The sequence below is a fragment of the Homalodisca vitripennis genome, chromosome 5 (genome assembly GCF_021130785.1).
Source record: "Homalodisca vitripennis isolate AUS2020 chromosome 5, UT_GWSS_2.1, whole genome shotgun sequence".
Lineage (NCBI taxonomy): Eukaryota > Metazoa > Arthropoda > Insecta > Hemiptera > Cicadellidae > Homalodisca > Homalodisca vitripennis.
The window spans coordinates 34,254,947-34,282,897 of NC_060211.1; the positions used below are offsets into that span (position 1 = coordinate 34,254,947).

The 27,951-nt window shown below is 33.8% G+C and overlaps 1 protein-coding gene across 1 annotated transcript; it reads right to left on the reverse strand.

Annotated features, from left to right (window-relative positions):
• Window positions 1-122: 122 nt before the first annotated feature.
• LOC124361974 (kynurenine 3-monooxygenase) lies at window positions 123-27,934 on the reverse strand. Its single transcript, XM_046816083.1, has 11 exons — window positions 27,796-27,934; window positions 15,843-15,912; window positions 14,872-15,062; window positions 12,170-12,218; window positions 11,833-11,920; window positions 10,742-10,913; window positions 8,918-9,169; window positions 7,636-7,725; window positions 6,189-6,329; window positions 1,177-1,338; window positions 123-401 (listed from the first exon to the last, which is right to left on the reverse strand). The coding sequence occupies exons 1-11, from the start codon at window positions 27,844-27,846 to the stop codon at window positions 258-260; spliced, it is 1,410 nt and encodes a 469-aa protein (XP_046672039.1). The 5' UTR covers window positions 27,847-27,934; the 3' UTR covers window positions 123-257.
• Between the last annotated feature and the right edge of the window lie 17 nt (window positions 27,935-27,951).

The following is a 27,951-nucleotide window of genomic DNA, read 5'->3' on the forward strand; positions in this document are numbered from 1 at the left end:
CGCGCTATCGCACCATGAACCACTTGCCAGTATCTGACAGACGTCGGTGGCGGTGTGAACTCTACGTCTGTCACGTGACGTAACGTGACATAGTGTGACCGCGGTGTGAAACGGCCTTATCCTCTCATGGAATTGCAAAATGCCTCCACCAATGCTTAAATTTTTTATATCTACCCTTTGCCAATAACCAGAATCAAATTTTGTTATAAACTGTATTGCTTGAAACATTTGTGATTGTTCTAATGCAGACTGAGAGATTACGACAATAACGGAGAAAAGAGAAAAACACTGGTAAAGTGAGGATGAAGAGTCTGACGCAGTGAAGGCCACCAAGAAACGCTGCAGTAGACTGTGGTAAGACACAGGAAGACACAGGCCACTCGCAACCCTCTGGACACCATCTGAAATATTCACATATCATTACAGGCCAAGCAAACTAATACCTTCTAACCTGTTCACGAGGAAATGATCCCAAAAGAGTGCGAGCATGACGGTACATCATGATCAGCTGTCTTGTTAAATTCAATTCTAGGCACTTGGCTCATTCTATCCGTAAAAGTTACAACTATGTAACTGTTTGGAGTGTGAACAGTGTAAGCACCTGTTACTGAATGTTGCTACTTTTTAGTGATGTTACAATAGACTGTATGACATACTATTTTCAAGGGTATTTTCTGTTTTGCATACACTCATACTTTGAATGGCAAACAGGGAAAACCTTTTAGATTTTTGACCTTGATAACCATTTTCAGTCTGTTTTATATTCTTTTAACCTTATTTGCAACTATATATTTCAAAGATTGTTATTACAATTTTATTTTGTCTTTTTATTTAACTATTCATAAAACTTGACTTTTTATTGTATGAAAAAAGAACACCAATTGGAATTTTTGGCAAACATTTTTATATAAACATGTTATGTTAAAGAAATAACAGAAAATGGATAACTTTTCTTTCCTTACTCTTTTGGGGTCAGACAATGGCCGACCAGCGCACAGTCAGGCAACAGTTTCTAACTCCTTAACTCCTTATTCTAATTCATAAGTGTTCCATAAGGCACTGTCAGACTGTAAGTTAAATGTTACTGTAAACAATTTGACTGTTCATCCACAATAAATAATGGCTCTATCACATTACTTCAACTGAGCTGTGCTTGCGATGCTATTTTGTACTAACCTTGTCCTGCCAGCGCTTGTTGCTCGCGCAGTGACTGTACCTCATGTCCGAGAAGGTGACAGAGTTGTAGAGTGGAACCCAGAGTGACGGGAACATCCAGTAGAGGGCATTGTCCAGCCTCTTGCGCCACAGGAAACTTTGCCTGGTCACCAAGTCACGCATCTGTCACAACCAATCACCATAATGGGTATTGTGACATTTTGATGACTTGTTAAAAAAATGTTATGGAGTGTGTGATTATAGGGGAAGATGAAAATTCTTTTTTCGGTAGAGAGTTCATTTTAGTGAATAATAGATTACACTGTATTATTCAAGAAAGCGTAGAGAGAATGATGTCACAAAGGTAAAGGTAAAAGATGTCTTATTTATCAGGCGAAGTTAGGGCTAAGACCCTCTCTAATACTTAACCTATAGACCAACAGCTTAAACGTGACTTTCAAACCACCACCAATGACCGAGCAGGTGGGCTGCTTGCAAGGACAGGATCGCTCAGCGGTCACCCATCCAAGTAGCAGCCACGCTCTATTTTGCTTGACAGTTATTTCGTCATACCTGCAACACTGCACCATTGGCCCCCCACCGCAGTCAAGAAGAGGTCAAAGTACCAAAAATTTGTAATAGATAGTAAAAGGTGTTATGAAAATAAACGTGATAAAAATATACATTTTGGTATACAAGACAGAATTCGAACAATCTGCAGTTTTACTAGTTAAGCAGAAGATCACTGCTCTATTAAAAGTTTAATATGTACAGGTATCATTAGATTGCAATGCAGAAACTTAACAACGAAAAGAAGCTTGGAGATGAAATGACTAATCAGGCTGAATCTGAAAAAACACAGTTTTTAGAGCAGATAAGGGAACTGCTGTCATGTAAATCGACCTTTAAAGACCAAATCAATAAACTTGAGGAACAAGTTCGGTCTAAAACATGTAGCACTGACTTACTTCAGGAACAAAATGATATTTAAATAAGAAGTACAAGATCTCTTGAACAAGAACTAGGAGAAAAAAACAGTTTGATTAATAAAATATCACAAAACTGTGACCAACTGACAGATAAGCTGTGTGAACAGGCTCGAACTGCAAGAGAACATCTCCAAGCTCTCTTAAAAGCCTGTAAACCCATCTCCAGCACTGTCAGCCTCATCTATCAAAGAAATTGACAATTCAGAAAAAACCATACTGCCAGACAACCTAATGCTTGATTTGACAGAAAGAGCAAGCCAGACTTCCACACATGAATTTTATGACCTGACCAGGAGAGCCAGCCAAACTCCTACAAAAAAAACTGAATCATGACTTGACCAGGAGAGCCATCCAAAACTCCTACAAAAAAACTGAATTGTGACTCGAAAAGGAAAAGCCAGCCAAATTCCTAAAAAAAACTGAATCATGATTTGACTAGGATAGCCAGTTATACTACTATAAAAAAATTGAATCATGACCTGAGTAAAGAAAAATACAAAGTTTCCTCCAATGCAAAAAAATATTTCTTCTAGGCGGGGTGTGAAAAAGAACATATTCAGTATTTCCCTCCAAGTCTCAAAGAATCAAGAAAGGTTGAAAAAGAAAGAACATACTTTTCTCTATTGGCTCATCAATGTTGTGTAAGTCAGACAAACAAAAAATACAACTTTCAAAAATACCCCCCGATGTATGCAAAACTGAAGCCTAAAAATCAAAGTGTAGATGAGTTTTTTTACAAAAAATATTGAATTTTTACCTTCAAATTATAAATCAAAATCAAAATCACACTAGAAACATTGCCTCACTAATTTTCCCACCTCCTGAGACACTGCCCCAGCTTTCACCAGTTTTTTTGGGAACATTGGAACAGGAAATACTTCAAGCAGTCCAGGGAACATCTAAGTCTTACCCACCCATACCCACACTATCTCCCCAGGAACTGGAATGCAGATCCTTGTGCAGGCAGAAGTACACCAGCCCAATTCTTTTTTAGGCCAAAAAGAAACACTAAGTCCAGGGAAAAATACAAAGTCCACATCTATGAGAATAAACATTTTTCATCAAAATATAGATAGAATGGGGAACAAAATTGACATGCTAAATCACCTACTACACTCCAACAGTCCAGATGTAAGTTGTACTAACTGAAACATGGCCTTAAACAGGACACAATTTTAAATGCTAAAGCTAATGAACTACACACTTGTGACTGCCTACAGTAGGGAAAAACACATTAAAGGAGGTGTAGCCATATACAAACACTCTGGGTTTACCAAAGAAACCCATAGCCTGGATGTTGAAAATTACAGCCGAGAAATGGAGTGTGAAATATCTGCAATAAAAATAAAACTCAGTAGGAAAACACATTTATGTGTCCTAGGTGTTTACAGACCGCCAAAAATGGATCTTTAGACACTTTTCATCATAGCTTGACAGAGGTATTGGACAAAATGGACGCCTGTCCAGTGTAAAATCATTATTGCTGGAGACTTTAATATTGACTCCCTGAAAGACTCAAGAGAACAAAAAGAGGTAACGGAACTCCTAGCATCATACAACATAACAAGAATGACTCTCCCACCAACACGTATAATAGCCAACTCTGTGACTTCAATAGACGCTATCTGTACAAACCTGGAGACCAACAAAGTGACTGTAGATGTTTCACATACTGGACTATCAGACCACACAGGACAATTTTGTACCATAGAGCTACCTGAAAGGTGTTCAGTCAAATCGTTCACAAAACGCAGACATCTGAATAAAAGAAATCTTTCTGAATTAAAAAATCTCGTAGCTGCAGAAAACTGGGAAAATGTCTTAAACACTGACAATGTTGACAAAGCATATAATAACTTCAGTAATACCATTGTAAGAGCTTTGGACTGTACATGCCCCATACAGAAAGTCGCAGATTACCCAGCGACGGTCACATATAAAGATGGTCTACAATGAAGAAATAAAGGTCCTGAAAGATGAATTTCTTAAAGCTCAAGAAAATTATAGATTGACAGGAAACCAGGAAGACAAAGCTGAAGCTGCTAGGAAAAAGAAAACCTATGACTTGAAGCTTAAACAACTTAGAAGTGAAGCAAGCACTGAAACACATTGCACAGGCTAGTAATAAGAGCAAAGCAATATGGGATGTCATAAATAGTGAACGGAAAGCAACACATGAAACTTCAGAAGTAACTATGACATGCTTAAAAATTGGTGAACAGGAAGTGACAGATGCTACAAAAATTGCAAATAATATTAACTACACTCCTTTTTTTCAAAAATTGCTGAAGAGACACTTAGGAACCAAGTGAGGCATAACTACTCGCAGGAGAACCTCACTCAGAAATTGCAACCCCTCTATCTATCCTTCATCCTGCAACAGCTGAAGAAATACAGACAGTTAGTTATAAATTCCATTAAACCAAAATCATCAGGCAGGTATTGATGACATATCTTCAAAAATCATCAAAATCTGTGGAAGAACTCTTCTGACTCCAATTTTAGCTATCTGTAACAGGTCCCTTAACCAAGGCATCTTTCCCTCCAGACTTAAAATTGCTAAAATATATCCCAAACACAAACAAGGAAAGAAAGATGAACCAGCCAACTATAGACCCATCTCTCTCCTACCTACTACTTCAAAAATTATTGAGAAAATAGTTCTTGCCAGACTACTCACACACCTTCAACAAAATGGCCTCTTGACAGACAAGCTAACATGGCTTTAACAAAAGGGAAGTCAACAACAACTGCAATTGCTGATCTGGTAGAGTTCATAGTAGAGAACATAGAGTCCGGCAACACCATCTCCAGCGTATACTTAGACCTGAGTAAGGCATTTGATTGCCTTGGTCACGATCTCATTTTGGCTAAATTAAAAAGCCTAGGCATTATAAAACAGCCCTAAAATGGTTTCGAAAGCTACCTGAAAGGACGGACCCAAGTAGTAGAGGTGAAGAAAAATGAACATGGGCAAACAAGTACTGTGCGATCAGATCCAATACCAACAAGAAGAGGCGTACCACAAGGATCAGTCTTAGGGCCAGTACTATTTATTTTATTTACAAATGAACCTACCAAAGTACATGACACCATATAGTGAAACAATTATGTATGCTGATGACACTGTGCTCTTATTAGCCAGTAATAATAACGAACATTTGGTAAATTGACACATACATATCTGTCAACATGGCACAACAATACTGCATGAGTAATGACCTTGTTTTTAATCAAAATAAAACTAAACAGATGTATTTTGGAAGAAATAGAAAGGACTCAACAGCACTCCCTGATCTTCAGAATGTAAACATGCTGAAACACCTAGGTGTAACACTTGATAGTGATTTATCATGGAAAAATCATGTAGACAATCTGTGCAAAAAACTAAGCTCTGCCATATTTTGCCATAAAAAGAACCTCAGCAGTCAGTTCACCAGAAGCTTCAAAAATAGCATACCATGCCCTTTTTCCAAAGCCACCTACAATATGGAATAGTTGTTTGGGGGGGAACTTCAAATGCCAACCTGCAGCGCCTACTGAAATTGCAAAAGAGGGCTCTCAGAATAATGACTGGTCAAGGCCCAAGAGAAAGTTGTAGAAATACATTCAAGGATTTGAAGATTCTTACAGTTATTTTCCATTTACATATTGGAAACTGTCCTCTTTTGTGTTACTAGAGACCTAACAAGGCATAGAGATCTGCATGGACACAACACAAGACATGCAGGCAACTTCCAACCTTCCGGCACACAGAACAGCCACCTATGCAAAAAAACCATCTTATGCTGGAATCAAGATATATAACACACTGCCTGAAGACTTGAAGACCAACAGGCCCACAGAACCTGAAGAAGGAACTCCGGACCTGGCTCCAGGAAAGACCCTTCTACAGCATGGAAGAGTTCTCTTCAATTGGAGGGACAATGCATGAAGACCCAACTCATGAGGAAGAAGATATTTTTTATCTTTAAACTTGACATGTATTCTAATCTTGATGATTATGAATAAAGAATTTCTGATTTCTGAACTAAATTGACAAACCTCAACATAGTTGTACATGGCAAGATCACAGATGGCATGAGCGTCAGGTCTGCGGAAAGAAGAGAACTGGGGTAGAGCCGTCTGCAAGTCCCACCCACTCTCTGTCAGTATCCTGTCCAACAACTGGCAGTCTTCAAATCCCTGTAATTTTATATTATCAGACTTAAAATTTCTTTATACATAAGGGATTTTGTATACATCTCTAAATTTTCATTTTCATGTTTTATGATATTAATTTGTTTAAATATGATTTAAATATATCTAATTTTTATGTATAGCTTCTTATTTCACCTTCATGCTTAAGGGTATAAAATGATAGTCTAATGTAAACTAGAGTTAAAGTTCAAGAAAATGCCTTGTACATTAAAAGTATTCTCATAAGCTATCATCCACAATCCTACAATCTAAAATAAGAGTAAGATGTTTGAAATTTAATATTATTCTTATTGGGTCAAACAAAAGGTCATTTCATTACAGCTGGCTCTTAAATACGTAAAACACGACAGTAAAAAAATGCAGAGTGTACACCACACATCAGAAGTAAATATTTCTAAACACAAATTAGCTGCTAATTAGTATCAAAATATTAAATTTTACAGTATAGAAGAAAGTCTGCAAAATTTGTGTCACTCAAAAAATCAATAAATAACATGAAGCTGTTAAAACACATTGAAAACAGTACACCAACATTGTTATAGAAGTGTTAACTTCTAAAATGTAATTTTTAGTAGTAAATACTTTATTGAGTTACCATTTATACTAAATTTATGTTGAAATATTTTTGGCTTGGTCAAATTTAACCTTAAAATAAATTACTTTGGTTTGAAGGGAACATAGATCATAGAGCCATCACACAAAACGGAAACACACACAAAAAACTTAAAAATAATAACCTGACTTCTCATTTACAGAATTAGTTAATACAAAAATAACATGTTGTATACAATTGTATCTCTCAGGTCAGTTTTACAAGATACATAATTTAATAACTGGGTATTTCATGACACAGACTAGAGTTTTAATCTATGAGCTCATCCACATCTAGTTCTCATGGGGATGAAAATTCCTTAGTTCATGACGGTCTTACCATAAAAAGTATTGTAAAATATTAATAATTCAGGTATACTCACAAAAACCTAATTATGAATCTTCATAAAATGTTCTCTATTAATGAAATAAAACACAATATTGACCAGCATAAAACCATAACAAAACCATTATTACACAAAATTTAAAGAGAATATTTATAGTATCACGAATTAAGATCATGCAGACATATACAGTATAAAGGGGTTGAAGAACTCTGAATTTCAGCCTAAATTCAAAGAACAATTCCTTATATTTCCTTGTATTTTTCAAAAGTCACTTGAATGATTTCTTCCAAGGACACAATACAGTTCCAGGGAAATACAATAATCTACTTCTACACATAAGTTAGGTTTCTTACTGCATTCATTCCTTGCCCATAGAATGGCACCATAGCATGAGCTGCATCCCCTATTAGCACAGCACTGCTGCCAACATTGTAGGGCCCACACTTCACAAATCAGCAATAAAAACAGAAAACATAATTATTTATTAAACATTTATGAGTAGTAATGTTTCTAAACTATCACAATAAATTAATGTTAAATTTAAAATAAAAAATTCACTCACTCCTAAATCCCACTGATCCTCTCAGTGATCAGATACCAGATCATTAAGTCTCACAGAATCAAGTCTCGAAAATAGCCCTGAGGTTCAATAAAACTTTAAAGAACGTGAGTATAACCATTCAACTATACAGTTATAACTTACGATCCATTAAACGTTTCTCATAAATTGTTTATTGTATTTATATAAACTTTGTTTGTCAAAAGTATTTATGGTAGTTTCAAACATTATTAATGGATTATCATAATAAAACCAAATGGGTAACTAGAATGAATCATATATGGTAGAACTCCAATAGACTTGTTTACTGTTGAAACACTGTAATTAATTATGTAGTGCCCTATTAAAGAACATCAAAGGAGTTACTTCACCAAGCTGTAAGACCAGACAAGATATAATCAGGTTCTCATTCACTATGTGAGGTATCTAAACTTCAATATCATAAACAACATTTTATCTCTTAACATTAATCTTCTGGTAGTCCCATAAAACAGAAAGAGGAGTGTTATTAGTATAAATGGGTAACTTTTTTTGAGTTTTAAGAAAATGTGATTGATTTTGGCCAATCAAGAAAGAATGGTTGTAAATTTGAGCTTTGTAGCAGATTCAAACTACAGATACAATTTTTTTAATACACTCTATGAAACCAAAATTTGACTGATCTATTAATGGAAAGATTTAATTTGACATGTGTAAGGCTAGGAGCAAATCCAGAGAAACAATTTGGAAGTTTAGAAAAACATTGCTTAGTTTTTTAACTGCAGATTGTCAGTTTTCATACTTCTGTCTAACAAAAATAAAGGCTAGATTAAACATAACATTCCAAAATATTTTACACAGAAGTAAATCTAAAATTAGAAAATTTTTAAGACCATCTTCTGTGCAGAAAGAAACCATCCCCTCATTTAACCCCATTTGAACAATGAGGCAATGTCAGCACATGGACAACATTAAATCTCACGAATATGTATTTTATCCTCTTGTTGGCTAATGGTTACTTTCAAGTAATGCCTCACAAAAGCTACAGAATAACAGCTAAAACACATCTCAGCTTCATGATTAAATTAAGAACTTACCTTGACAGAGACAAGGTTGGACGGTGAAGCAGCAAAATAGTCGTGAACGAGCTTCTCTTTCCCTATGAGACTGATGGAGTCAGGGAAGTGGGTGTGGAAGAAGTTGAGGAGGCGGACAGGAGAATCAAGAGCGGAGAACTGAGAGAATGGCATGAACAGTGTAACAGTCCAAGAGCAGTCTTGGTTGGGCAAGGCGATCATCATGAATGACCCTCTCGGCCAGATGTGCAGATAGTTCGGCTTCATGGCAAACTGTTCAACAAGGTTCAAATGCCTTATAAAGCGACTTCAATTTATTCAAAACTATCTCCATTTAGGAAACATTTATGACTAAAGTATTTTTTCTATATCCATAAACTTTATTTAGTTTGCTCTATTGGTGTAAAATAAAAAAAGTAAAAATGTTTAAAATTACAAAGAATGTTAATTACAAAATTAATTTCAAAAACTTAAATAAACCTGTTACTTTTTATTCTTCCTAAGCACAGAACATTTTAATTTACTTCAATCAGTTTTAGATTTCTTCTGATCCAAAACAGTGTTCTGAAGTTTATACATAGGCATATTTAATAATTAAACTGAGTTTTTTTCAGTAATTTGTTAACAGAATAAAAAATAACCATATGGAAGTGAAACTTGGCAGTTTATTTTGCATTTATTAGATATTAAAGAAAACCCTAGACTACTTTCTTAGTTGACAACAGCTTGTTCACTCACTCCTTTTTTGTTCATTTGGTTTTGATATAAGGGAATATAATATTTAACTTTAAATCAGGGCCAGCCAGCACGTATTCATTTTTGTGAGTACATTTATGCTTAGTGTGCTTGTGCTTAAACCCTGACATAGGAAATATATAATCTTAGGCACAGTAATGCCAGAATTGGGGTTTTAAAACCCTAAATTTCATTCAGATTTAAGATGGTAATATTCTTAATTTGGTTTTAATGATGGTCACAAATTTGTTTTTAAATGATTTTTTTCAAAAAAATTGAGTTATTTTTTGTTTTTAAGCTGTGGAGTCCCATATTGTAAGCTCATTCAAAATAGAAGTTGTTCTCCAAGTCCCTAAGATGTGGTACCCCACTCATGTAATTTCTATAATGTTTAAACAAATGTTTTTTACTATATTTCATACTCTTTCTGGTTCCAGGTTTTTGCATAGTATTTGTTTCAAAGTATACATTAAGGAATGCATTTGAATACATAAAAATCTTCTTAATTTTATATCCTAGTCTTTTGGCTCAATATTTATGATTTTAACATTTTTTTATAATGTGATTATGGAGGAAACCAAAACGAGCCCAATTTGTTTGGAAAACATAAATTATTTAATTGTGCTTTTGGACGCATTGCTTGTAATTTTAAACAGAAATCAACAAAACTCCAATCATTTATATTCAAAATGTGTCTTATTTGACCATTATAACCCAAAGTAACAACCTAGTGTATCACACACTTGTATACTGTATCATAAATCCCCACTTGATCAAGGGAGTTACTTTTTTTATATATTTTGATAATTTGTGCTAGTTTTATTTAGAAAATTTGTATTTTCAACCAGCCCAGATTAAGTGTAAAATAACAATGTGGAAACTATTTTGTTTTATTTCCTAATTCATTTCTTATAGAAAATTTGAGGTTCATTGACTCCTAAAATTGCTTACATATTTCTAAAAATGGTTGTAGTTCATCTGGAAGTACCAATCCTTCATGTAAGTAAATCATTCAATTAGTGATGTTCATCTTTATTGAAGTAGGTGGATTAAAATGTCTTTCAAAAATATTAAGTGCTGGAGAAATGTTTGGTACAAATTAAAAATAACCTGTCCATCCTGGGTGGGAGGGATGCAGAGTTCCATGTAACCGTGTTGGATGTAGGTTTGGTTGTAGTCAAACATTGGTCTCTTCATGTACTGTGCCCGCACAGCTGAGTAAGCTCCGTCAGCTCCTACTACCAGGTCTGCGTGGTCCGTGTACTCGTCATTCAGTGCAGTCCTGATCACACATTATACAGAGTGTATCTTAAACTATGTGATAAACATTTAGAGCATATGACAGAAATTAAAAATAAGGTTTTTATTGGTAACAATTTTAGAAACACACTCCTCCAGAGTAAGGGGCCTCCAAATTCTGACCAGATTCTCCACACAGAAATTGCGGATTAACTGCCCATGTGGAAAGATAACTAGGAGATATAAAACCCTTTTAATTGGGTATTATTTGAACGAATAGTATAGCTACATTTTAAAATAATAGAGTTTCAAAAAGGTTTGGAAGTTGTAAAACTCAAAAAGGTATTTTATGATTATCAGAAAAAACTTGTTTTTATTGCTAGAATACGTCTTTAACATTTATTGCATTAACTAATGTACGTATTATTTAGCATACTTTGGGTTATATTAACATTTTTACAATGTTCTATTTATAGCATATATCATCAGCTGAGTACGGCATGAGTAGTTTTTTATACTTTTAGAAACATAAGTTTTCTAAAACACAACTTTTATTTAAATCTAGGAATAATTACAGGTTTACACAAAAAGCAATAAAGTAAAGAAAACTTTTTCACTTAGTATAGAAATTGATAAGCAGAGTAAATTAGTCACTTGTGAGGCATTCAGGCCTGTACTCAGACAGGGTTTTTCAGACAATTTTACCGGGGCCTGAGCTGGGCCTCGCCACACATCTACTTCAAGGGACAGTGTTGCGGTGGCAGGACGTTAACAGGGCCTGGCTAATTATCTTTCTGGAGGCCACCAAAGCTAAGTATGTCCCTGGTTGCATTTAAGATATTAATTAATCCATCTTCACTCTATTTAACACATTGACTACAGTGGACACACAATACTGCTATTCAGTGTGTCCTAAAGTCAGTACATAACTCGTGTCGCAGTGAAGGTGTTCATTTTCATACCTTTTGAACGTGACTAAACCTGCTTCTAGACGAGTGTGGACCAGCTTGTGCTCGAAGTGAATCTTGACATTGGAGAACTTCTCAGCAGCTGAAAATTATGTAAGAACTGTTAGTAGATCATGTTTAAGAACTGCACATAATTTACAAAAAATAAAAATAAATTTATTTAATAATTTTTTACTCAATAAAATCCCAACTGCTGCATAAATCTATATTGTTTTGCAAAAGTATGAGTTTAGCATTTTGATTTAAAGATATAAAATACCAATTGCAACATAATATGTGCCATAACTTAAAAAATATCATTTGTATTTAAAAAAAACGTAACTGTACAAACCTGTCAAAAGCACTTCATTGAGATACTTGCGGCCGACAGAATAAATACTCTGGAACAAAAAGTATTGTATATGATTCAAAAAATTAACTTGGTAATCACAAATATATATCTAAAGAATATCAATTAATATATAGTTTTTTAAGAAGTCAAGTGAAAGTTTTTTGTATGAAACAATAAGTTTGGGTTTAACACATCCATCCTCCTCGACAAAAGGGTATAACCCAAGTTTCATTGGCTGGTTAAATTTTATAAAAATCTATATGTAGTATGGTGCTTGGGGATAGCAGATACAGTTTGTTACTTGTGCATTTCCGCCCTATTGCTATACAGTTTGTTACTTGTGCGTTTCCGCCCTATTGCTATACAGTTTGTTACTTGTGCGTTTCCGCCCTATTGCTATACAGTTTGTTACTTGTGCGTTTCCACCCTATTGCTATACAGTTTGTTACTTGTGCGTTTCCGCCCTATTGCTATACAGTTTGTTACTTGTGCGTTTCCGCCCTATTGCTATACAGTTTGTTACTTGTGCGTTTCCGCCCTATTGCTATACAGTTTGTTACTTGTGCGTTTCCGCCCTATTGCTATACAGTTTGTTACTTGTGCGTTTCCGCCCTATTGCTATACAGTTTGTTACTTGTGCGTTTCCACCCTATTGCTATACAGTTTGTTACTTGTGCGTTTCCGCCCTATTGCTATACAGTTTGTTACTTGTGCGTTTCCGCCCTATTGCTATACAGTTTGTTACTTGTGCGTTTCCACCCTATTGCTATACAGTTTGTTACTTGTGCGTTTCCGCCCTATTGCTATACAGTTTGTTACTTGTGCGTTTCCGCCCTATTGCTATACAGTTTGTTACTTGTGCGTTTCCACCCTATTGCTATACAGTTTGTTACTTGTGCGTTTCCGCCCTATTGCTATACGGTTTGTTACTTGTGCGTTTCCACCCTATTGCTATCATTTACAACAACAAATTTGCACTTAAAGGACTACTTAATTCTTCATTTCCAAACAAATTTTTACAAAATGTGGTATGTATATGGTTTTAGGCTGATAAATAAGAACTTATCCACTGTGAATATGTTTATGTACTTTGCTCCCTCCTCTCATAACCACATAAAAAGTGTATATATTTTGTAACTTTTTAAAAATATTTATTTTGTACATGATTTCTGTTACAGAAATTTTCATGGCTATCCTGATTATGAAAAAATTTAAAAAGAAGTCATGGTCAACCTGTTAGGAAAATAATTGAGCAGACTCCTAGCAAGCTACATACTAATTATTTCTATTAACATTTAATTTTATGAGGTAGAGTCAAAAAGTTCCGGAAATTGGTTTATAAATATTTATAGAACTAATTTAATAACTTAAAATTCTGTTTTCCCTCAAAATACTCTCCTTCTGCAATGACACACTTGCCCCAACGTGTTTCTAATGACACACAGCTGTTTAAAATAAATTTTGAAAACCATTTTGTGAAAGCTCTTTAATCGTTTTTGTCACCATTTTCTTGACAGCCTCATCATCTGCAAATGATGTTTGTTTTCCCTTCAATGATGTTTTCAACCGTGGGAACAAGAAGAAATAGGCAGGTGCCAGCTCAAGCGAGTAAGGTGGATGTTCTAGCATGTTTATGGTTATATAGTTATGTACTAACAAAGACCAATGTGCAGTATTTTAATAACCATTTACTTTACGCATTTAATTACTTTTTTTGTCAGTCATTAGTTTGGCTATTTATACCAATCATTTTGTAATTCAAGAAAGACCATTCCTAGATTGGTGGCACCCAATTCAAGCTTAGCCTCGGCACTCACCAACACGAGTAGACTTTTTTGAAGTGGGATTCAGTGTGTCCCTGCGACGAGGGTAAATCAAATATAAATGGTAATTTTGCTATTATTCTCAGAATGTAGGTCCTAACTAGATAATGCTGTGTGGAGTAGATGTTTGGTTTATTAGGAGTGGGGGAAACGTTCTGGTTAGTGTTCAGTTTGCCGTCAGTACAGCCATGACAGAGCAACAAGTCACTTTGTCTGTTGCGCGACGTCTGAAATTTTATTTAATTTGCGAGCACAGTTTTGGGGACTGTACACTGTCTCAGAATCATGTGTTTATGTGGGCAAGAGAATTTAAGGGTGGACGAGAACGGTTGAAAACGAAAATCGTGATCAACAACAAGCCCAAGAACAAGCCTTACAAAAAACAATATTCATGCCGTTCGAATTCTGCTGGAAAAGTCCTTGCACGATTTCTTTGGACTGTAGAGGAATTTTGTTTGTCGATTTTCTGCATGATCAACGTATAGTGAATCATGGCTTACTGCTGTGAATTTTTACATTCTCCCCCATGACAATGCCAAGCCTCACACCACCGTGGCTTTGACAAGGGAAACACTGGAAGAAATAGGCTAAAAAACCCTTGAGCACCCTTCTTATAGCCCTGAATTGTCCCACTGTGACTATTGTTTGTTCATGCCCAAAACGTACAACGTGTACAACTCGCCCTCAAACTTTCTATGACCAGAAAATACTGAAACTTAGAAATCTGTGGTTAAATTGTGTAGATCGCACAGGAGAGTATTTTGAAAAATGTTAAAAGAATAAAAGTGGTTCTCAAATAAAGGTACAAAAATAAATGACCATTTGTGATTTACCCTCGTATTACTCAGTGATAACAATGTTTTATGTTTACTCTGATACCTGTTTTCCCCTGGCATCATATGGTATCTGATGCAATGAGCCATCTAGCCCATGGATCATGCGAGCGTGCATGGGGATACCATGACGCAGCATGGTGTCCTCTAACCCCACCTCACGCAGGGCTGCACGAGCACGAGCAGACATTGCCAGGTTGATAGATCTCCCCTGCACGAGTTCTGTGGTGCGGATATCTGTAAACCACAGGAGATGTGAACAAGTATGATTATACACGTTGTTAATTATTGTTCATTGAGCTTTTGTATCAAGCATGACAAGCAACACTTTAAAAAGTCAGTACAAAATGGTTCTTATTCAGAATTAATCAATCAGTTAAAATATAAATAATAAAAGTAATACATATATTTTCTTTTTTCTTTATTTAAATTAATTTTGCCTAATTTCAAATGATCATTCATAGTGCTATTTAAAAGTTTAGACACACAGCCCTTGCAGTACTTTTTTCTGGCAGAAATGCATAATTAACAATGTAAGTTATTGTAATTGACATTTTCATAAACTAATTTTAAAACAAGATGCTAAAACATTATAAATATTTAAAAAACTCAGCCTTGAATCAGATATACGAGACAGGTACAAACTACTGTAAAATGACAATAGCACTTTAGTCAACTTTTATGTATTAGATGATATTTATTTATAAATCCCAAAACATTGATCAAACAGATTAAGTTTTAAATATTCCTCCTACCTTTTTTACATTTATCTAGGTGATGATATCAAACATCTGGAGTTAATTCTTGGGTAGTTAATTTACATAATATCATGATTATAAAAAATATAAGCATGCCCATATGTTTGCAAAACATTATATATTATTTTGTGAATATTGAGTTATAGCGCTCCCTTTCACCTCCCACTTAGTGAAATTTGACACTGCATTGAATCTTTCACATTGAATTAACCCTTCCCATCATAGCTACGATGTTATAAGTTATGTTATTCCACATTACCTTGCCTGTACTCGTAGAGGTGCACTTCATGTCCACGCTTGCCGAAATAACAGGCACTTAGGGAACCCACCTAGCACACATTTCACATAAAATACACTGTAATATTTGGTACATGGCTACTTGTAAAATTACAACTCAATTATTAGTATTGTGATTGTGCTTAGTTTGCAGCTGTGTTGTACATTAATTGCTAAAGTTTACTACACAGATATTTTAATAATAATCCTGTTGAGATATCAATAATTTTTGCTAATTCGATCACACACCTTCTAAATGGGTACAACAATTGTGTTTTCATTGTGACAAAGTATGACAAATTGCATTGTAAACTTTACTAGTAATAATAAATGGGTATCATTAAAAGTATTAAAGCTAATAATCAAATGGGTTATATATCCAAAACTATCAACTTGGTTGTATATAAAGAAGCCCAAGTGTACCTCCCTCAATTTTAATAGACAAACATAACAGTTGTAACCAATAGTTTTGTTTAAAGCTAGAATACACATTTATAAGGTCTTAAAACCCGTCAACTTCCTCAGGGAAGTTTACAGAGCTTCTGTTTTTGGAGGCTATTTTATACCTTTTTAAGCCACCCAGTGTGTCAGCCTCCTATATGAATACTAGCCATGTGTTTTCTTTTTATTTATTTATTTCTTAAAAACTTTGAAAATACTAACACCTGTCTAATTTATGTACAGTAAATTATGATGACAGTATACAAACTTGTATATATATACCAAAATGCATCAGTGACTTGTAAGTTGGTCTGTACTATAAGCTATGTTTTAAACTATATTATTCATGCTTTGAGCCCATTAAGTTTTTGTCATAAGAAAGTTAAAATTATAAATCTAAACTCGATTTATTTCAACATCTTTTCACGAGAATTAGTGACTAGCCCATTCAACAAGGCTGACTTGGAACAGCTGACTTTATGAGGGTTTTAACTGTCTTTCTAACATCATTCTGATATTAGTACAAAACACTGTTAAATCTCATTCATTACAAAATACACTATAATCTAAGTAAAATTAAATTAAACCGTGTTGCTTTACTTTAGTAAGTAGATCCATGTGAACTATTGAAAAACCTTCCAAGAGAGTTATGGAAGGTCTAACTTGCAACCATCCCTTGTATGGAAGGAACCTACTGTAATATCCTACTATTACAATTATACACTTTAAATAAATGGTTAAACTTAATTTTGTATTCTGATTATAGTTAGAAATAACAAATAACTCAGTATGATATAAATGTGAAATTTAATGATGATAAATTAATTGACATACAAGTTTTTGAATTTTGAAACAAGATGGAGGATACAATAATGGTAAATTTTTAAATACAATTCATTAATTTTTAGGGCAGGGTGGTCGTGCTGGCTTAATGAAATAGAAATATTGGGTATTTTTTTTTTATACAAAAGATATTGTAATTTTGAAAAAATTAATTGTTGTTAAATTTTAAATTATATTAAAATTGAATTATTAGCCAAATCGAATGTTCCTGGGTTTTATGTTCTTCCAATGAATCACTAGTAAACTTAAAAAGAAATTTTCTCACCCAATGTCTGTCTTCTGCTTCTTTGTACTTCAGTGATAATAAGAATTTTAATAAAGTAACCTTTCAAATACTGCTGAATAAATGTAACCAGTTTCTTTATAATAATAATCTTGCTTCACTTCTTCCAGATCCCTCTCTCCTCTTCACCTTTTTAAAATCTCTGCTCTCTTCACTCTTCAACAATCATTCCCTGCACACTGTATCACTGACTTTAGTTCACTTTATAACTTTTGAGTTTTTATAGGTAATAAGGTGAATTTTGATTAATTTTGATATATTTAATTGTGTATTTATTATTGTTTGTATTAAAATTTGGAGACAATTTATAAATAATTATTCCTTAATTATTATTACTAATAAATTTCTAAATTAAATTAGGCCTAAGTATTGAAATGAATGTGAGATGGGTGTATGAAATGAGTCATTACAATATCCCCTCAGAAATCATGTGAAATAAATGGAACATGGTTTCGATACAATGACGAATGAATAGCAAATGATACATATAGATGTGTGATACTTAAAGAGAAGGATGAACCACATTAAATGAGTGAATTAATTGATGATCATACATACTATTTAATAAATTTAATTAACAAAACAAACAATAGGGAAAAAGGAGAACAAAATTAAAATTTTAGGGTTAGGTAGTACTTAAGCTAAGCCAACGAACAAAGTTACAAGTTTCTTAGTATACAATAAACAAACAATAGAGAAACATTAGATCAATGGCAAATATTAACTCAATGTCAAAGGACATAGTTTTATTTTTGGAAATACACATTTAATGAATTGTGTACCGAATAGCGTTATACTTTCCACTAACAAATTATTATCCCCTCCTGATAGGAAAATGTTTATATAGTATTGATTTAAAAGTGTCTATGTCACTGGGTGTATAGTTGCACTGTTTATTTGGGGAAATAGTATTAATTTCACACAGGTCCCAACGCGTCAACTTCAGTATCTTCTGTAGCGTTGTTGACCGAGTTTTTATATGCTTCAAAGAGGATATATGATAAGGTCCATATACATGCTCTTGGATAAATCAGAAATTTGGTAGGTCGATTTCCCGAGGATTTCTTGAATTATGAATGGTCCTTCGTACACTTTCAAATAATTTTGATGTTTCACCAGCTATAGCTTTAGAAAGGTGATGGGACTTTACCAATACTTGGTCATTAATTTGGAGAGAAACTGGTTTTCTCTTTTCATTTATCTTATCAGATCTCTTCTTTCTACTTTCTTCAAGTTTACGCCTTGCAATCAGTAGTTTGTGTTTCGATTGGTACTTCTTCAGCTAGAGGGTTTGATACATATTTTTCCCAAAATCTGATATTTCTTGTTCCAAACTGTAGTTCGTTTGGTGTGAATCCAGTTGATTTCATGGTAAATTTCATTAAGACATTCATTTATAACAGGTACATATTTCACCCATCTCTTATGATTCTGTGAACAATATGTTCTGAGACAGCGCTTTATTTCTCTAATTGGCCGTTCTGCAAATTAAAACTGGGGTGATACACTGGACTGTATATTAATTTGTATGCTGTGGGATTCAAATTTCCTGATCCATTCGTTACTTTTAAATTGGGTTCCGTTATCTGATTGAATTCGTTTAGGAAAACCGTAATTAGGAAAGTGATGGTGAAATAATTTATGTAATATACTTCTGGTTGTTGCTCTTTGCAGTGGATAAAGTTTAACGAATTTGGTAAAATATGTCAATAACAATTAACATGTATTTTGTATTTCCTACACTAGTCGGTAAGGGACCTATGATGTCAACTGCTAACTGGTCATTCTTCTCTCTGCATTTTAACTCCTTTGGCTTGACTGTTGAGTGGATGGTTGTTGATTTTGCAGCGCTGACATTTATCACATGATGATAACAGTTGCCTGATTGTTCGATGCATATTCTTGAAAATAAAATTTTCACGCAGTAACAGGAAACATTTTTTTGCACCACAGTGTAGATAATAGAGATGGCATTCTAGTATTAGTGGTTTAATTACTGATTCTGGGATGACTATAAGCCATTTGCCCTTAAATTTTTTGTAGTAAAGTGTTGTCATATAAACGATAATTAGTATATAATTGTTGAAATTCATTTGTTTCCATAGGTGACTGTAAGATTTCTATAAGTGGTTGTAGTTTAGGGTCTTGATGTTGAAGCTGAGGTAAGTTTCGGAGTTGATCTTGTAGATGTTGGTCGGGAATTCTCTCGATGTAATGAAATAGAATAACTCAGTGAGGTTGTTTGCAATCGCTTGACATGTGTTGTGGGGATATACGACTGAGAGTGTCAGCAGTAATGTTGTTCCGTCCCTTTGCAATGGATTATTTTAAAGTCGTACTCTTGTATAGCCAATATCCATCTTGCTAATCTATTGTTTAGTAAACGGCAGGTTTTCAAAAAAGTTAAGGCGTGGTTATCTGTAATTACTGTTAACTTAACGCCCATAACAATGTATCGACACTTTCTGTAGGCAGTGGATTATAGCCAATAATTCCTTTTTTTCGGTTGTGGTGAAACGCTGTTCTGCTGGTTGTAATGTGCGTGATATGAACATAATTGCAGCTTTTTTCGTTATTGTCTTTTATTTGATATAGATGTCCGCCAATTGCAAATTCGGACGCATCGGTCTGTAAGTAAGAAATTCTTTGGATGGATCGGGGTGTGTTAGAGTGTTAGTTTTTTATGAACAGCTGTTTAATTTTGTTGAATGTTGTATCATCATCTCTAGTCCAATGAAATTTAACCTTCTTTGACGTTAGCCGTAATAGTGGCTGGACTGTTTCAGAGAATTTATGAAATAAATTTATTGTAATAATTTATACATCCGAGGAATGCTTTTAATTGTGTACGACTTCTGGGAGTTGGGAAGTTTTAGAATTGGATCAATCTTACTGTTATCCATACGAAGACCTTCATTTGTTAGAGTAAAACCTAGGAATGGTACAGAATCTTTACAGAATTGAGATTTTTCAAAGTTTATTGTCATGTTGGCTTCAGCTAGCTTTTTGAATATGTATTCTAGGTGTTGTAGATGTGTATTGAAATCGGGGGAAATGATACATATGTCATCAACGTAAATTGCTGTGAAAGCTTCTATCTCATCATCAAACACGTTATCAAGAGCTCTTACTAGTGCAGCTTGGGAAGTAGAAATTCCAAATGGTGTGACTTTGTACTGGTAGGTCTTGCCTCTAAATTGGAATGCGGTGTATTGACGCGAAGTTTTAGTAAGTGGGATTTGCCAATATGAAGCCGTTAAGTCTACACTGCTTATGAATTTCGCGTTTCTACATTTACTCAGAATTTCGCTAACACTGCGGTTACATTCGAAATCTGGTTTAATTATTGCGTTTACTTTGCGGGCATCTAAACACAATCGAATTTCTCCAGACCTTTTAATTACTGGGATGATAGCATTTACGTAGGTAACTTTTGCTTCTCTCGATTATGTTTAAGGTTCTCCATGCGTTGAATCTCAACTTGTACAGCGTCTTGGTATGCTTGAGGTACTGGATAGGTTAATGATTTAAAATTTTTAGGATTTTCTATATTTAATTCGTGTTCATATTTAGTGCAACATCCGGGTTTGTCTGAGAAAACGTCCCTATATCGGTATAGTAGATTGATCAAACATTGTTTTTGTTCTTCATTTATGTAGTTATTAGGGATTAGAGTTTTCATTATATCTTCCACCGACATTTTATCTTTGGTTGATATATTGTGTTGTGCATCAATGTAATCATTATTCTCATTATTAATCTTGTTATCTTCCCATTGTTTTATAGTGCCATACTCATTAAATGTTGACATTGAGTCATTAAAATCTTCCATAAGCATAACGCCTTGTTGAGTGGTGATTTCACATAAGTGCCCTTCATTTATTGCCATTACAAACTTCATTACAACATGTGTATTGTTTATTTTCATATATTTATTGTATTATTATTAAAGTTTAGCTCTGCTTTCCATAATACTAGCATATCCCATTCCTAAAATCACTGGTTTGACAAGATGCGGTACTATAAGGAATTGTATTGTGAGTAGTCTCGTCAGCTACCGTGATAGGTACATATATGACTCGGTTGATTCGTTTTGAAATGTTTCCAATAGCAGTTTTGATGGTAGTATTGGCTAGAGGCAGTTCTTCAAATGGCTTTAATGATTGTTTGGTTATCCATAAACCAAGACTCTGACAAACAAGTAATAGATGATCCGGAATCAATTAAGGCATTAGTTTCTACATTATTAATTTTGATGTTAATTTCTGGACATCTTATTTGTATAGGATTAGTTATTATTGGATGTTCTATTTTTTCATCAAAAAGGAAATCTTTATCACATATTATATTGTTAACTTGAAATTCACTACTAGGGTTATAGTTTGAAGAATAATTCTGATTTAAATATCCGAGGTCGTTATTTTCTAGCGCTGTAGTTTCGTATTTTATTTCTGGTGCGATGTTTCCTCGGTTCCGTTCTACAGCGCGCAGCCGTTTTCCCGCCGCTGGAACGTCTTTCGCTGCGGTCGTTGCCGGTACTAGAAGGTAGATTTCGAGCATTTTCTCCCTGCCGCACGATAGTGCATACTTGTGCCTGTTCTGTGGTGGGGTAATGTCTATCGTTTCCTGGGTAGTAGTGAGTATTCTGTCGATTTTGGTAGTGGTCTTTGTATGGTTGTGTCTTACTCTTGAATTCATTATCATTACGACTGTTGTAATGGGTGGTAAATAGTTTTTGTTATGTTGGTTTCGATCATTATAATGTTGATTTTGTCCCGTGATATTGATTCCTTGGCTGATATGCTCTTTGTTTCAATGTTATTATGTGGTGTGACTGGGATTGGTGAGGTTTCTGGTGTATTGGCTTATAAACCAGATGAATTGTGATTTTGGGATGAAATTATTTTGTTCCGTTTTGGGCCGTCTCGGATGTCTTCTCGTTGTAGTAATCGTTCAAAACTCTTTAATGGTGTTAATGTTTTGAACGCTCCGGCTATCCTGAATAATTTGTTCAAACCGTTCCGATAAAATGGTGACGATTTCTTCTTCGGTTATTAGTGGGGTAATCGATTGTAGTGTGATAACACGCTCGGTGAAGTATTCAGCACGAGTCAAATGTTCCATTATTCTTGTAATGTTCTGATTCTATTTTTTGCACGTATGCCGCGTTGCACATCACGACTCCAATATTTCGTAGTAAATTCTTGTGCAAAAATCCTCCCAGTTTTTAATATCGTGTTTTATTAATTGGAACCATCGTGACGCGTGACCTTCGAGACTACTTTCTAATATGTCAATGAGATGTTCAGTGTTAGATGTGTGTGTGAGTTGCACACGACCTATATTTTTTTCGTAATACCTTCTAATTTTTTGTAAAAATTCCATTGGACTGGTAGAACGTCCGTTGAATTTTGGCACTTGTCTGTCTACAGAATCTCCTCCGGTACAAATGACTTGCAGTGGTTCACATGGTTTCGTCTCAATTTGAGATTTAGATTTTATATTTTCTAATTCACATTCATATTTATTAATACACTCGGCTAGATTTGTTTATTCTATCATGATTGTTTTGGATTTGTGGTTGAATTTCATTTATAATGGTTTTGATTTGTATTTTATTTGTTTCCGCGTTTTTCATGTCGTACTTGGTCTATAGCATTTTTTATTTCAAAAGCAATTTTATTTTCTAGAGTTTTGATTTTTGTTTTGTACCGATTCTAATATCTTGAACTGTTGGTTTATTCATCTGTTGGTTTACAAATGCCTTATGTTCTTCAAAACTATGATTTAATTCTCCTCTAATGCTGTCAGTGGATTCTTTAATTTTCAGGTCTATTTTTTCACGGAATTGATCTTGATTGTCCCCTTATAGCGTTCAATTCATTTCGGAATTCAGTTTGATTATCCCGCAGTTCATTAATTTGTGTCTCGAGTGTCTCCCTACAAGATTTGATTTCATAGCTAAGTTCGATTTTAGTTTTAGAAATACAATCACTTATTTCGTTTATTTTTGCGTTTAGGTTTTCGTTTAACTCAGATTTAGTGTTAATCAAATTTTCATTAAGTTGTTTTAAAACCGTTCATGATAGCATGAAGAGATGTCGATTGGGATTCGTCAGCGGTTTGTTTATTTGACCTGTCCACTGCCAATGGCATCAACTGATTGAGTATAATGAGAATGTTCAACTACAACGTTTTAGGTGTGGGAGGCGCAGTAGCTCCATCTTCACGTCTCTGCAGGGAATCAGGGAAATTTGCCGCGTATGTGTTGGTAGCACTGTTTTCATTCATCCGTGATTGGTTGTCGACCGCTGTGAGAATGTTGACTTGGTTAGCGCGAGGAATTGTGGGAGTTTGTTCTGCTTCTTCTCTCTGTTCGCTTTCGTCTTCGATACCGGGATTAATGGCGTCTTTGTTTACGTTTAGCACTTGGTTATTTTCCATATTAATCTGTTGGGAATGGGTACCGTTTAGGGTATCTTAAATTAAAAATCACGGGACATTAATTGCGATAAAAGATAGAATAATATTACAGGACTAATGTATTATGTTAATTAAATGTTTATATAGTGAGTTATTAAATAACCTATAGCCTATTGACAGACAATATGAATAAATGACAACTAACTACGTACAGTACTTATGTCCTAGGCTATTGTTTACGATTTAGAAAATTGTCTCAAATCAAAGATTATAAATATTTCATTAAGCCACTACGTTTGGGCGCCAATTTTGTAATATCCTACTAATACAATTATACACTTTAAATAAATGGTTAAACTTAATTTTGTATTCTGATTATAGTTAGAAATAACAAATAACTCAGTATGATATAAATGTGAAATTTAATGATGATAAATTAATTGACATACAAGTTTGAATTTTGAAACAAGATGGAGGATACAATAATGGTAAATTTTTAAATACAATTCTTAATTTTTAGGGCAGGGTGGTCGTGCTGGCTTAATGAAATAGAAATATTGGGTATTTTTTTTTTATACAAAAGATATTTGTAATTTTGAAAAATTAATTGTTGTTAAATTTTATTATATTAAAATTGAATTATTAGCCAAATCGAATGTTCCTGGGTTTTTATGTTCTTCCAATGAATCACTAGTAAACTTAAAAAGAATTTTTCTCACCCAATGTCTGTCTTCTGCTTCTTTGTACTTCAGTGATAATAAGAATTTAATAAAGTAACCTTTCAAATACTGCTGAATAAATGTAACCAGTTTCTTTATAATAATAATCTTGCTTCACTTCTTCCAGATCCCTCTCTCCTCTTCACACTTTTAAATCTCTGCTCTCTTCACTCTTCAACAATCATCCCTGCACACTGTATCACTGACTTTAGTTCACTTTATAACTTTTGAGTTTTATATGTAATAAGGGTGAATTTTGATTAATTTTGATATATTTAATTGTGTATTTATTATTGTTTGTATTAAAAATTTGAGACAATTTATAAATAATTATTCCTTAATTATTATTACTAATAAATTTCTAAATTAAATTAGGCCTAAGTATTGAAATGAATGTGAGATGGGTGTATGAAATGAGTCATTACACACTACTCTTCATGTGACTCCACACAATTTCACTCCAGGAAAGTCATGTGATTCTGCCCTGTATCAGTTCACACTTGGGAAATATATATAGTACTTTGAGAATAATTTTGACGTCAGCGGGGTTTATAAAATACAGTGTAGTGATTGTCCCAAATACTATCTCGGATGAAACAGGTATATCATTCAAAACCCGTTTTAAGGAAAACCTTTCAAAGAATACTGCTTGGTAACTTAAGGTCAAATTACACTGAACATTTCATACAAAATGGAAAAACTACTGCAATATATGTAAATAAAAACCTACAAATAATTCACAAATGCAAGAAAAGTAGTTTAATCTCCAAACTTAAAAATTATGAGATATACAAAGCATTACAAATTTACCTAAACAGTGTACTGAATGATAAGATAAACAATAAAGCCAATTTATTATTTGACACAACAATGCATCTGGAAATGATGTGTCGGTGAACAAAATCCATCTTGACAAGTTTCTTCATCTAGTAATCGCAAACTGTCCGCCCAGCACACACGAACATGTGGCCACCACGCCATAGCAATTCGTGTTTTGAAAATGTTTTAAATATTTATTTAAGTATAATTGTGTTGTGTACTGCGTATTTTTTATTTTAATCTACAACGAAACGCTAATGCATGGATACCTGATAATGTCAGTGCGTTGATAAAACATGTAACGTCGCTAAATTAAGGAACGTCTGAAGGTAAATTCATTAGAACCGTAAGAATCATTGTCTGTGGTATAAAAGCAAGACAATTAGAACTTTCACTGATAGCCAAATACCTTTGAAGGGGTTGGACTCTTGGTGTTTAACTCCTAATTTTTCTGTTATTTTTATCATGTTGTTTTGTCCTTCAGTACAATCAACAATAAGCTTCCAGGTTATGTAGGGTTCATGCTGATACTCTGGCATACTTAGGCTCGTCATCAAACATAATTGAACTTCTTGCATTCTAAATGGAATTTATAAATGTGATTTCTAGAGCTATTTTGAAGTGGGTGCACATTGAACAGATGAGAAAGTGAAGGATGCAGCCGGGTTAAAGGATGAGTTAGTTGGTTCTAAAGTGACCTTCCAGTAGGGTAGCATCTGATCTAGTCTCCTTGAATAATTTTTTGACTTCTCACTCAGAGTCGGTATTTTTAGGAATAATCCGCTACGTAGATTATAATGAGCAGAAAGAAACTGCTGGATACATGCTCTACATTAATTAGGAAAAATTGTACCATATTTGGTGTTATGAATAAGAATGGTAAATTTCCCCAGGAAGACTTCATCAGTTGTGTTCCGATTTTTTGGGATTGCTGAAATTATAAACTTTTAGGCTTTCTTTTACAATATTTCCCTTGATAATTCAGCAGTTGACAGCCACCTTTTAGAAGAAGTTATAGGAAAAATTCTTTCTATGAAGTCCTCAACTGTGAAGTCAGTATTGACATCCACTCTTATGTTTGTCCTTTCTATATTTTTATCATTGCTGAAATACTTACACAAGTATTGATGTTAAAATCAGCTTAAATCATGTCAACTCTTTTCTGAGTAAGAATGAATGAAAGGATATGAATAGTGAGACTAATTTTACAACATAGAATCCTGAGAGAGTGTGAGTTAACTTATTTGTCTCTGTTAACATTGGCTGTGTAAAATTGATTTTTCACCTCAGTGAGTGGGGGTGAATAAATGAAAATGAGTAAGTGCTTGTGTAAGGGATGGTAAGTTTGAGAAGAAGAGAAATTCACAGTGTAGCAGCAGAGTGATGTTGATGGAAAATATAGATATGTAGGTTTATTCAGCAATTTGTTTACATATGTTATTACTCTTTTTGCATTCAAAAGTGGGATAGATAATGACAACTCATATGTGCAATGCTTTTATAAAAGTTGGAATTCCTAATTATTGGAGATGAAAACTATCTAACCCTTTGGCATATACAAAAAAACTACCTGGAAAGAAAATTAGCTACAAAAACTTAATGTAAAACTCTAATAATGTATATTTTTGTAAAGCCATTTATAAGGTAGTTTAAATGGATTCTGAGACAAATTTATTTTATATTACAATATAGGATTGTATTACTTGATGTCAATGTATGTGGCTAATAACAAAATAATTTTTATGACTATAATTTTGTTGTACATCGTTAACTCAGCCTATTCTTGCAATTTTGTGTTTATATATAAATATACATACATTCAAGTATATTACAAGAAATTACATTACTATTATACAAAATTAAAGTACACTTTTACTAATAAAAAAATGAGTAATTATTTATCCACAAGTCTTCAACCTTTTTATTGAATGCAATAAATAAAAGTTAACAAGCAAGTTATATTTTAATACGTTATGTAGTTATATTTGTATTAGAACTTTTGAAGTTAAGTGTGTTTTTTATACAAGTTGTTGCCCCTGATTTGTAAAAAGAAAACCGCATAATTTTTTTATTCCTATTATTCTAAAGTAACATTATACAAAACCAAATAAATTGCAAAATAAAAAAAATATTCTTTATACTTGTGTATCTTTGATAATATACACAAGTAATATAAAATAAACTAGAATTTAACTTTAAACAATCATTTTTGTATAAGATAAAAAATCAATTTACTGAATTTTAGTTAAATTTACACATAACCAATAATAACTGTAATACAATTCACATAGTGAAAATATCTTCTGTAGTTGTGATATTGAAACCCAATTTGTACCAAAATTTAATACTGTTAATACTAAAAATATGAATAGCAATTAATTCTATAACAAAGTTTGATATAAACTAACCAGCCCTCCTCCCACAATGATAATCTTGAGTGGCTTCCCCTGCTCTTCCATGTCCAGGACTGACCACTGTGTAGAGGTAGCAGTTGCTCTTATATAACTAGTTTCCAGATGATATCTGATAGTGAAGCCTTTAAGCCAGTCTGTTACACTACCCTG

What these genes read in the sequence shown, in the direction of transcription:
- LOC124361974 (XM_046816083.1), bottom strand. Translation starts at nt 27,846, where the DNA reads ATGGAAGAGCAGGGGAAGCCACTCAAGATTATCATTGTGGGAGGAGGG. An exon ending in CAATGAAGTGCTTTTGACAG is followed by an intron (nt 11,921 to 12,169) that starts GTTTGTACAGTT and finishes CATAATTTTCAG; the next exon opens with CTGCTGAGAAGTTCTCCAAT. An exon ending in ACAAGCGCTGGCAGGACAAG is followed by an intron (nt 402 to 1,176) that starts GTTAGTACAAAA and finishes TGAATATTTCAG; the next exon opens with ATGGTGTCCAGAGGGTTGCG.